Source organism: Xenopus laevis, chromosome 8S, assembly GCF_017654675.1.
Source record: "Xenopus laevis strain J_2021 chromosome 8S, Xenopus_laevis_v10.1, whole genome shotgun sequence".
NCBI classification, from domain to species: domain Eukaryota; kingdom Metazoa; phylum Chordata; class Amphibia; order Anura; family Pipidae; genus Xenopus; species Xenopus laevis.
Window position 1 is genome coordinate 45,177,930 of NC_054386.1, and position 12,948 is coordinate 45,190,877.

Here is a 12,948-nt window from a genome sequence, read left to right on the forward strand (position 1 = left end):
TTCAGATATAGCCCTTCTCCTCCCCCCACCGCACGCAAAACATACAGATGCTAATGCACAGGAAAATGAGGCTGATGCGCAAGCCACAAATCTTTTATATGGCCAATAGGGGGAGCTGCAGAGACCCTTTTTAAGTGAAAATCCAATACAAGCAGGATGAAAAAAAAAAACAGAAAGGAGAGAGAGAAAAAAAACGTCCCACTACAGAAGACGAGATCTACAAAACGGCAAGCAGTGAGAGGCTACTTACCTGTGCTTCTAGCAGGGGAGAGATAAGAAGGCTGTCTTCCAACCTTAATTCTTAGATTATATTCTCTCTTGGCTATTTTTTTTTTTACATGTGTTTTTTTCTGGGGTTTTTTTTTGTTTTTTGTTTTGTCATCACAGTTATTTTTTTTACACTGAAAAATTAAGCCTACGAAGCATAAGGGCAAACTGACTGCTCTACTCTGCATGTTGGAGGAACTATTGCATTTTTTTATTTTTTTTATTTTTTTATCATCCGATGGAGAGTTTTTGATGCAACTTCTTGATTAGCTGCTCACAAGTGAAGTGAGAGAAGGGGGGTGGGGGGATTTGAAGAACTTAAATAATAAGAAGGGGGGAGGAAGGATAAAACCTGAGAAAGAATGCCATTTCAGAAAAAAGGCAGCTGAGAATCAAGTTTCAAGACTCCTTTAGAAGCTCCGAGAGTGGGAATGTAACAGTGTAACAGAGAGAGAAGCATGAAGACAGCGAAGAGTAGCTTCTCCTTCAGGAAAAAGCAGAACTAGGAATGTGTACTCTGGATCGGAATGAATATGGAAAGTGGGGAGGCAGCAGAAAAAGAAGGGGCATTGCCTGCTCACTTTCCCACTACCTACAAGGGAGCCTGTAAGAATCACACCAGAAGATGAGCAAAGACATACATTCATCAGCCTGCACTGAATTATGATTGATCAGGCATGATCCCTGCTGCACTTTAATGGAAATCATTCAGTAGGGAATTGGAAGGTGGAGCACCCATGAGTAGATTAGCATATTCTTGTTTACTCATCCTAGGAGGGGGCTTTTCTTTCATTTTGTAAGGGAGGAGAGAGGAGGGGGCCAGGGGATAGTGTGGGCTTCAGCTTCTGTTATAAAGAAGGCAAAAAATGATATACATATATATTAATATATATTCTACTGCAGCATGGTTTAAGGGGGCGAGATAACCATTTAAGTGTGAGATATTGCATACATTGCATCCCCCTTTTGCAATATTTGATTTAACAACACCAAAAAAGAATGGATTCAAAATTTAGGGAACTGATGGAAGCAGTGGATACCTTTATTGAAAGAAAAGATCAACACATCAAGTTCATCTTGTTTTTCTAAGTCCAAAATTCTCTATCAGGAAGATTTTAGCCAACAACACCCAGAGAAAAAAAAAAAGGTCCATTACCTAAAGAGGAGAGAGACCAAAACTGGCAGATCGGGATAGTGGGGAGAAGGGGGGGACTGTTGGACATGCTGCTCTGGACTTTGCTGTTGCCTCTTGGGCTCCTCTGTGCAGCCTTGGCAAGTGCTTCGCAGTGTGGAATGGACGAGCGGTCGCAACGGCCACGGGGGAACGTCCGGAATCCCCGCAGCCTGTGCAAGTTTTCGGAGGGATCGTTTGCCACTAGTCTTGCACGGGGTCGGCGATCCCTCACCAGCTTAGAACATTTGCGAATACCCCAGAGAAGGAAGCAGCGGGAAGCAAAGGAAACTTCCAATTTGCCGACCCCGGGAAAGGCTCTTTATTTCACAGGGCAAGGAGACCAGCTGCGTCTGAAGTCGGGTAATGACTTGCCAAGGGACACATTCACCTTACAAGTTTGGCTTCGAGCCGAGGGAGGGCAGAAATCTCCAGCAGTGATCGCAGGTAGGTGCGTTTTGCTGTGTATATTTCCTGTCTCTCTCCCCCAGCCCATGGATGTGTTGTCCAGGTGGTAAGTTTTGCCTGGCATTTGCTAGGAAATATATTAAATATTTCTTATGCTGTATAATAACCCCCGGCTTTCATGCTGGCTGTCAGGCAGAGAACTTTGCAAGGCAGAGAGTGTGCTGCACCATTTCCAGAATGAAAGAGAAAATGGGCAGATGTTTTTTTGAAAATGAGCCATGCCTGTATTTGTTTATAAAGATAGAAAATAATTGCCCTATAGCTTCAGTTCAGGAGTAACACTAGCCCTAATAACCAGTGTCCAGCAGGTGAAATTAATTTCCTCGTTGCTATGATGACACCTAGCACATGCATTGTGTGGATCTGTGTCACTACTGGAATGAAAGGAACTTTTGGAACTTGTCGAAAGAATCCAAATATCTTAAATGTTTACTTGCATACATTAGTTTTCCTGGCTGAAATGCAAAAAAGAAGGATTTATTTGCCTTTGAAAATTCAGTAGAATGAGGTAGAATTCTCATGGTACATCATGGCTCACACAAGCTGTGTCACTGTCAGTCCTGCTCTGCCATAACGTCCCTGCATGTTTAGTTTAGTCCTTTTTCTTCAAAGCATTGGGCTGTAGGGCTGGACCCTGGTGAAAGACAATGTGTTGAGTCGGTACTGAGAAAACACAAAACAGCTTGCCTTATTTTGAAGTTGCATGTTTTAGGAAAAGCATGTGGTTCCTGTACAGAGATGGCACTGTTGTTTTATTTACAGTGTAAACATACCAGGGTTATGCATACAAAGAAGGAACAAAATCATCAGCGGTGTGATCAGAAACACATACATCCGAGGTGTGCAAAGGGAATTCCTGGCCCCCAGAGCTAACAGCCACCACTTAACCTTCATTGATTGTGAGCCCAGTTTGCTTGGCAATAACTTCCCTTGCTGAAATTTATTGGGGAAGCTTTAACACAATTAACTTGTTGCGGTTTGTAACTTCTCTTTCATATGTGATTTGTTCTGAGGTCTTGGGATGCTTTGTGGAATTTACATTTGACTCTGTGTGCAAATGATTCCCAAGCTCTGACAGTATTATTACCCTTGTTTGCATAGAAACAGAGCCATTGGAAATTTTGCATCCAACAGTTAACTAGTAAGCCCCTATTGACATTCCTGCATGTGAAAGTAACAGTGTACACAGGGCATCAGATAGTGTAAACAGAGTGAAGGGTTGTACGATAAAGAGAAGCAGAAGAATATAGAGAGATGAATGGCGTGGGAGAGGAATTCCCTTTTCCTGTGGTTTTTTTTTTATGCACATGGTTATGGATTACCTTCAACTCATGGCAACAAACATGCATCCGGATAAAATTAGCCCTCCTTGGCTGTGGAACACTAAACAAACATCTATGGACCCCCTTGGCAATATAATAATTCAGACCTGTCTGGTTTATCCAAGGGGGATATACATAAACCTCCTAAGGAATTGTTAGCTGGAGAGTAGATGGATATAATTATAACTTGAGGTTTCACGGCAGTCCTGGGAGGTGCCCTTGTGTGGGAGATGAGGTTGCGGTGGGAGAGGAAGATCTTAGCTCATACTGCTAGGGGTATTTTCCATAAGGGTGACCCTAGCATAAGCTTAGCTAGCTTCCGTGGTATGAATAAACATATGGATTTCTTCCAAGGGGCTCTCCCTCTGATTCTTTCCTGGCAGCATTGACAATTTCTCTGTGAGTGTAAATAAAGCTGTGTGATTTACTTTTTGTGGCACAGTTTCCACTTTTGCTGATCCCTCTGATTATCACTTGGTGCTCTTTTATGCCTTAGTATATATTTTTCCGCAAAGTAGCCAGCACCTACCTACATATGTACAGAGACATAATTCTTGTGCATTAGTACATGTTATATTTGCGGTTAAAATCCTGCCCATTCAGATGACATATTTAGCTCTCAGATAACCACGTGCTGTGTTATTTATTTATCATCTCGAGCACATGGTACTTACCATTCTTCATGCTTTTGCTAATGTGTTGGAGCAAAATGGAAAGTGTCTCACAGCAAACAGCTCAAATGAATTGCACCCTTCTCGTGTTCGAGGAAATCTTTGTTGTGATTTTATCAAAGCAATGTAGCATGTCTGTTATTAAAATTGTGCATTATGATGAAAGAGTTGTAGGAAACACTGGTTTGATGTAGTAGAACATTATAAAATGTGTCATGACAAAAACAATGTAACATTGTTAATCAAGACTATCTTTTACTCAGGGTTAATTTTTTAATGTTTATATATAGTTATGGGACCTGTTATTCAGAATGTTTGGGACCTGGGGTTTTCCGGATAATGAAACTTTCAGTAATTTGGATCTCCATACCTTAAGTCTACTACAAAATCATGTAAATGTTAAATAAACCCAATAAACTGATTCTGCTCCCATCAAGGATTAATTATATCTTAGTTTGGATCAAGTACAAGGCACTCATATTATTGTAGAGAAAAAGGAAATTATTTTTAGAATTTTGGATTATGTGACTATAATGGAGGCAGCCTTTCCATAATTCAGAGCTTTCTGGATAACGAGTTTACGGATAACAGACCCCATACCTGTGCTGTCAAATTATGCTGGATTGTATTTTGCTATTACAGTTTGAACTCTGCACGGTTGACACAGTAGGACCAGTTTGATTTAGCAGTGTTAGCACAGTACAGTTAGTTTGAGTTGCACATGAATGGCACAGTATGCCTGTTAACCCTCAGGAAGAGGTATTCTATTTTAATGCCACTGACTGCCCTCTTAAAGTACAACTTTATAAATCATTCCTCTCTCAGCATCTGTTTCTCTTCATTCTACCATGCAGCAGTTGGCTGTCAGGTTAATGATCCAATATAACTTATAGGGAGCTCCCTTTCCTAGCAGATAATTGATTCCAGTACAAACAAAATCTAACAAAATAACTGCCTTTTGCACAAATTCTGCATGTAGAGAGACATGATGTCTGGTGATTTTAGAGTGAGCTCTAATACATCTTCTAGGCAAAAGGAGCCCCCCCTATAAGATATATTGGATCATTCATCTGACATCCAACTCCTGAATGAAGACAGAATGAGCATAAACAGATGTTGAGAGAAGAATAGTGGAGATAAACTGGATTGTTTCAGAAACAAAACAGCATTTTTAATTGATTGTATTTAGAAAGTTTCGTATTTCAGTATGCTGAAGTATTGAATTTTCTTTTTCACGATAGTTCCCCTTAAGTTACCAGAAGCGGATTTTTGCCACTCCTGGTAACCTGCAGGCTGCTGCTACCTGAGGCAAGTTTCTCAACTCATCCTGTGTGGCACAGGATACCGGGATGGCCAGAACACTTTTGTCCAGGCACGAACTAAAAGCCTGCAGTACATAAGTATACATAGACTCAGGGGCGTAACTATAGAGGAAGCAGACCCTGTGGCTGCAGGGGGCCCAGGAGGTATAGCGGCCCCATGAGGCCCTACTTATTGAGCAATTTGAAAATATACATTGGTAAACCTCTGGATATTTTGGGGCCCTAAAATAAATTTGCTGTGGGGCCCAGTAACATCTAGTTACATCACTGCATAGCCTGTGATATATAAAGCGCACAATAATAGCAAGCAAATGTTTCATTAGCTGATATACTTTTGTACAGCAGTGACATCTTTCCAGCTTCCTTCCTGTCCTTTGCTGTTCCCATTGGGATTGCCCATAGAAATCCCTTTACTACCTGCATGCACCATGTATTATAAAATATATTAAAGTATGATCAACCTATATAAAACCACTCTGCAGCCTTGAACATTTACTTAATGAAATGCCTCACTGAATTCAAATTGACCTGTCTTTAACATTAGGGGGGAGTAAGGATGTCAGTCTGTTGTAATATAAAACTCCAGTAAAAAGTTTGCTACCAGTCTAGTCTCACCCATTGACATCCATAGCAACCAATTAGCAGGTAACATTTACTGGTCAGCCCTTTACAAACAAACTTCTGATTCATTGCTATAGGTAACTAGACCTGAGCAAACTTTGCTCCTTTGATTTAATTACCCTGCTTATCTTTGATTGTATTGTATTTAATTGTACTTTTATTCCATCTCTTATAATCATTACATATTAATATATAGACCAAGGCTGCCAGGGGTGTCTATATATAATTCTATAATGTATATGAATTGTCGATTTTTGTTTGCGAATATAAGAAAGGAGTGGGTACATTTTTATTTGTATACATTCCCCAACTGATGGGATTTGCTTTCCTCATACTCCCTGCTATTGTTCTGTTTTCAATAGCAAAAGCATTAAACTGTAAATTGTCAGATTCTCCTTCCACCCGCCACCACACTGGTATTTTTACTGGCACTTTACTGCTCAAATTGACTTTGACTTTATTGCACAAGGAGAAGAAACTTTAATTAGCATCCAGTCATAAAATTGGATAAACGATTTTTTAAGGTTCACCAAAGCACAGACAGAGGGCAGTATCTTAACCAGCTGAATTTAGCCATTTGCAGATAATTCCTTCTAAATGGCGCTTACTGCTTAGTGATGCATTCTATTTAGTGATGCAAATTATGTCACATGACTCTTTAAACTTGTGCATTATAAAAAAAAGAGTGTACCCAAATTGTAATAATATTAGTCATCATGGAGTCCCATGACCTATATAGAAGAATTACAATTTGTGGATTTTCATCTTTTGTACATCGATGCTCGTTGTTCTATGCTAATTGTTTATGGACTTTATGTCAAGGGACTTTTCCATGATTTAATACCCTAATAGTTCAGAGCAGTCAGTAGATCAACGTTGTTCTAAGATCTAATGTATCAGCCTGTACAATGGATTCAGGGAGAGAATTCCACAATTTCACAGCTTCGCTTAAAAAAAACAAAAAAAAACTTCCTCAAGTCCTTCCACGTTCTCTGGAAGCAATCATTGGTAAAAGAATGCACCAGAAAGATTATTATATGGTTTATTATATGTTATGTATGTCAAAATGCACACTACTGCAAATTCATCACACAATTTAAAAAGTACTTTGTCCCACAACAAGCTGGCATCATTTCCCCATGTCCCAAGCCTAATGCTATACAGAATATATATATATATATCACTTTGAGAAAGGCTAGAGTGCTAGCCGAAACGTCAGTTTTTTGTTTAATAAACACCTTTTGTTTTTCAATTAAGACCTGTGTGTGCTCGCCTGTTTCCAGATATACATTACTATTTTGCTGTTAGCACCCAGGCAACAAGACTTTTTAAACGAGCTGTGCTGGCTTTTTTTGCTCTTTATATATATATATATATATATATATTCTGGAAACAGTCCCCCCTTGACCAGATTTTCTACATAATTGATATGCTCCGTTCCCTATATCATCCTAGTTTTTCTTCTCTTCATAAATCGATACTTATTAAAAAGTTTCTTCTGGCCTCTCCTGCTGCCTCATATAGCTATCCCTAGGTCCTCCTTCATAATGAATTGTCCAATCAAAGGTATTCATGGCTTGCAGGACGATACATCCTGGATGGGTTTAATTGTCCTTCCTAGCTTTATGACATCACCAAATATAGAAACATTGTTTAAAGGAGAAGTACACCCTAAAAATGAATATGGCTAAAAATGTCATATTTTATATGCTGCGTTCATTTCACTGGCCTACAGTTTCAGCTTCTCAATAGCAGCAATGATCCAGGACTTCAGACTTGTCACAGGGGGTCACCATCTTGGAAAGTGTCTGTCACATGCTCAGTGGGCTCTGAGGAGCTGTTGAGAAGTTAAGCTTAGGGGTCATCGCAAATTATTAAGCAGAAAATTTGGTTTGTCTGTAATATAAGCTGATGCTAAAAGGCAGATTATTCAATTTTCATGCTAGTTGCACTGGTTTCTGTGCTGTCAAGTGGTAGAAGACCTTTAAGGGTTTGGATTCAACTTGGCCAGGCACTTGTATTTGGCTAAATCTGAATCCTGCTAAAAAGGCTTTGGTGCATCCCTGCTTTAAACGCTGTACCTTCTACGTCGTTAATGAACTAATTAGTAGGTAACCAATGCATAACCCTAAAACTAAACTAATCTCTCTAAGTATTCAAGGGACCCTCAGACCTCAGATCTTGGTTGCTATTAACTTTGCTTAAACAAATCTTAAAGTAGCTAATGAGAACACAACAGGCCCGTACTGGCAATCTGTTGGTTCTTACATATGCCAGAGAGGCTTCTATTCTAAAAGCCTTAGTTTACACTTGTTATAATCTGACATAAAAACGATCCCTAGGGCCATTCGTTGCTGTTTTTAATGCCGTTTGTTTGCACCATTTTTTTTTACCAATAATGTAAAGATCTTTTATATGCCAAAGGTCTCTCTAAACTAAATTTGCCCATAGCAACCAATTAAGTTTGCGTTTAAACAGGTAATAGTAAATGCTTCCTGTTGATTGATTGCAATGGGTTACTGCTCCTGGGCAAACTTAGGGGTATATTTATCAAAGAGTGAAGTTAAGAGATCACCACAGTCCTCTAGAGTGAAATTCCGCCAATCTCCATTCTATGGAATTTGAAAGGCATATTTATCAAAGGATAAACTTTCACTCATTGATAAATACTCTTTTAAAAATCCCATAGAAATGAATGGAGAGTGGCGAAAATTCACTCTAAAACACTGTGGTGACCTCTAACTTCACTCTTATATCCTATACATTATGATAAATATATCCATGGGGGGCAGATTTACATAGGGTCGAATATCGAGGGTTAATTAACCCTCGATATTCGACTGCCGAATGTAAATCCTTTGACTTTGAATATCGAAGTCGAAGGATTTACCGCAAATAGTTTGATCGAACTTTTTTTTAATCCATCGATCGAATGATTTTACTTCGACCAAAAAAACATTAGAAAGCCTTCCCCAAAGGCTAACATTGCACCTCGATAGGTTTTAGGTGGCAAAGTAGGGGTCAAAGTTTTTTTTAAAGAGACAGTACTTCGACTATCGAATGGTCGAATATTCGAACGATTTTTAGTTCGAATCGTTCGATTTGAAGTCGTAGTCGAAGGTCGAAGTAGCCAATTCGATGGTCGAAGTAGCCAAAAAAAACATTCGAAATTCGAAGTTTTTTTTATTCTATTCCTTCACTCGAGCTAAGTAAATGGGCCCCTGGGTGTTGGTTACATAACCAACCTTTAAATCCTGTTTTAAATCCTGCCAATGTCTTTAATCAGTTCTTTTCCTTAAAGGAACAGTAACAGCAAAAAAATAAAAGTGTTTTCAAGGAATGACACTATAATTTACTCTTGCCCTGCACCAAACACACCTGCAGTGGCATGTTTGATTCAAAAACACAACTATAGTTTATATAAACAAGCTGCTGTATAGCCATGGAGTCATCATAGGATACAAAGTAGATAATTCTGAAGAATTCTATTGTATACTATAGGGGGCACATTTACTAAGGGTTGAATATCGAGGGTTAATAAACCCTCAAATTCGACCCTCGAATTTAGCGCAAATGCGAAGTAAAAATCGTTTGATCGAACGATAAAATCTTTCCAATCGAACAATTCAAAGGATTTTAATCGATCGATCAAAGGATTTTTCTTCGATCAAAAAAAGCTTAGAAAAGTGATGGGGAAGGTCCCCATAGGCTAACATTGTACCTCAGTAGGTTTAAACTGCCGAAGTATGTAGTCAAAGTTTTTTTTAAAAAGACAGTACTTTGACTATCGAATGGTCGAATAGTCGATCGATTTTTAGTTTGAAAGGTCGTAGTAGCCTATTTGATGGTCGAAGTACCCAAAAAAAAACTTCAATTTTTTTTTCATTCGAATCCTTCACTCGAGCTTAGTAAATGTGCCCCTAGATCTTATCTGTTATCTGTTGTGTATCCTGCTGCTTCAGGTCCTCCCTCCAGTCCCCTCCCAGACGCGTGTGTGTGCAAGCATGCTCACTGTGTTTTTGCCCCACCCACCGGGTTTTTTCCCAGTGTCCCGCCGGCCCAGTCCGACCCTGATGGGAGCTTAAGGAGCTACATGCATGGCTCAAGTCTTGCTGTAGGAAGGAAGGGTTTGGGTTCCTAGAGCAGTGGGCTGAATTTTCCTTGGGGTACAACCTATATAGTGATGGATTGCACTTCAATGGAAGGGGGTCCATTGTGCTGGGGGAAAGAATGGCTAAGAGGCTGGAGGAGTGTTTAAACCAGGCAAGGGGTGAGCTAGAGATTTATGGGGTAGCTAGGGTGTAACAGATGGTTTCCTAAAACCGTGAGCAAACCCTAAGGTCCTGGTCTTAGCTCACACTTCTGCCTATAGCAGCTGCTTTTGACTTCGGGAGGAGCCCTCCGCTACTCAGTTGCCACCGGAACTTAACGTGAGAGGACCAAGAGGGAAGCTCTGGGCAGGCAAGGCAACAGTAACATATACAGGAAGGACGGGAACAAGGAGTGTTGTCAAGGGACAGACCGGGTCAATATCAAACAAACGGTACCAAATCAGGAAGCTGAAGCTTGTCGTGGTCACAGGCCAAGGTGAAACACAGATCAGAAGCACAGCACCAAATATGCCCCCCCAGTCTGACCCTGCCAGGAACTATGAAACATAGACCAATACTGGGCCATGAGTCAGAGCAGTGTAGGGGTTTTATAGTCAGTCAAATGGCTTACACAAATCACCTGTGGCCAGATTGGCAACAGGTGAAACAAGCCATGCTTACTAGCAATTATCAAGCATAGGACATAACTAGGACCTTAACTGTCTGCTTGCATAGATCAGTGGTAATGCAGACAGCACAGAAACACCATGTTCTGGATCAATTCCAGGCAGGTTATCATATAGGGTAGACTGGGCAGTGGCATTAGTAAGGGGTCATGAGGGGGGCATAAAGTTTACCAGCTAAGGAGATCCCTCTGTTACAAGGAAAACAGGCTAATACTAAGTTAAAAACGAATTCTCCATTAAGTAATGTAAATATCAGAGAAAGTAGTAACCTTCGAGGTATGTTGGCGAATGCACAACAAAATGGGAGAGCTAGTGTTGATTGCATGTTCTAAAAATTATAATATATTTGGTATCACTGAGACCTGATGAGATGAAAAATGTGTAAAGCCTGGATTAAAGCCATGCTCTAAAGAAATAATAATGGATGGCACTGGGGATGATGTGGGTATAGATTTCAACTGCGCAAAAGGTAACAAAGAAAATTATTATATGTGTGTGCTCTAAACCACTTCATATAAATGACGAGAATGAAGCCCAGCTACTTATACAAATTGAGGCTGCTTCACAACTAGGTCATGTTATAATTAGGGGGGGCATCAATTATCCAGAGATTGATTGGAGTAATGGGGTTGCTAAATCAGAAAAAGTTAGCAGGTTTGTTAATATGCTGAATGACAACTTTTGATTTCAGCTCATTCAGGAACCTACTAGGAATGATTCTCTTTTGGCCTTGTAATAACTAATAATACTAGGATCACCTCTACCATTTGTGTGGGTAAGTATTTAGGGAATAGTGATCATAACATGGTCATGAGATTATGATACAGAGGCAACTCTACAAGGGAGCAACTAAAACACAACATTTTCGACGTTTAAACTTTGCCAGTATAAGGACATCTCTGAGCAATACTAATTGGAAAATTATTTTCACAGGATTAAACACATAAGAAAAATTGGATGTCCTTAAAATGCTTCTTAATAAATATACGTCAGTATATTCCCCTTGTAAGCAAGGAACATCATTGCAAAGCAAAACCTTTGTGGTTCAATAGAAGTGTTGGCGTTGAGGTTGATAAGAAAATACATGCTTTTAAGTCTTTCAAGTTAGCTGGGGCAGCTGAAACGTGTACCAGGTACACGTTTCACATACATGTACAATTTTTTAAATAAGTCACTCAAAAAGCTACCAGACAAGATAAAATTGAGATGGAAAAGGGTATTTCATTGAGAATTAAAAATAATACAATTTTCTTTTTTAAATACTTAAATAGTAGAAAAAAATTAAACAGGAAAGGGTTGGGATTATTGATGTCAGAGGGGGCAATTGGTTGATGAGAGAAAAACAGAGAAAAAGCAGAGATTCTGAACTAATATTTTTCATTTTTATACAAAAGTGAGGAACCACTAATGATGGTTTTCTTCTTAATACTCCCAATTCTCGTAATACAACTATTGATCCATGATTCACACAAGAGGCAATTCAAAAAAGACTAGAACATGTAAATAAAAAAAGGTGGTTTTCATTCCAGGGTACTAAACAAGCTTAGCTCTGTGATTGCCAAACCTTTTTACTTAATTTTTCATTAAAGAGATACTGACACCAGAAATGTAACCTTTTTTTACATCTACCATAAAATTGACTTTACATGCTTCTTATATTTCTGCCATAAAGTATTTGCTCAGTGCTTTTACATTACCTATGTGACTCCCTGGGATCGAGGGGGCTGCCATATTTGTGCAGCAGGAGTTCGTTAGTATAAGAAACTTAAACTGACAGACTGAGACTTTTCAAAAAGGGATACCGTTCTCAGCCTCAAAGCTATTGGCCAGTTAGTCTGACGTCAGTGGTAGGAAAGCTTTTGGAATTGGTATTAAGGGATAAGATACTTGGATTCATTGCAAATTGTAATACTGTGAGTTTGTGCCAGCGTGGGTTTATGTGTAGCAGATCTTGCCAGACTGATTTATTTGCCTTTTATGAGGAGGTGAGCAGGAATCTCTACTCTGTGAAGGCAGTGAATGTAATCTACTTAGACTTTGCTAAAGCTTTTGATACAGTACCACAAAGAAGGATAATGGTTTAATTATGTATTACTGGCCTAGAACATAGTATTTGTACTTGGATAGAGAACTGGCTGAATGATTGATTACAGAGAGTTGTGGTGAATTGCACATTTTCTACAATTTAGAAGGGTTGAACATGATGGACCTTGGTGTTTTTTCAACTCAAATTGACTGTGTAACAAGAAACAGGCAAATAATTAAAAAAAAACTATAAAAAATCAATAATGAACACCAATTGAAAAGTTGTTTAGAATTGGCCATTGTA

At 39.3% G+C, this 12,948-nt stretch overlaps 1 protein-coding gene across 1 annotated transcript in view; it reads left to right on the forward strand.

The window, feature by feature from the left end:
- The first annotated feature begins 216 nt into the window (after window positions 1-216).
- The window catches only part of LOC108700041 (pappalysin-1), a 212,755-nt gene continuing 200,023 nt past the window's right edge, over window positions 217-12,948 (forward strand). The window contains exon 1 of the mRNA XM_018232903.2: window positions 217-1,885. Coding sequence (XP_018088392.1) covers window positions 1,489-1,885 — 397 coding nt within the window. The 5' untranslated portion in view covers window positions 217-1,488. The remainder of the gene's footprint in view (window positions 1,886-12,948) is intronic.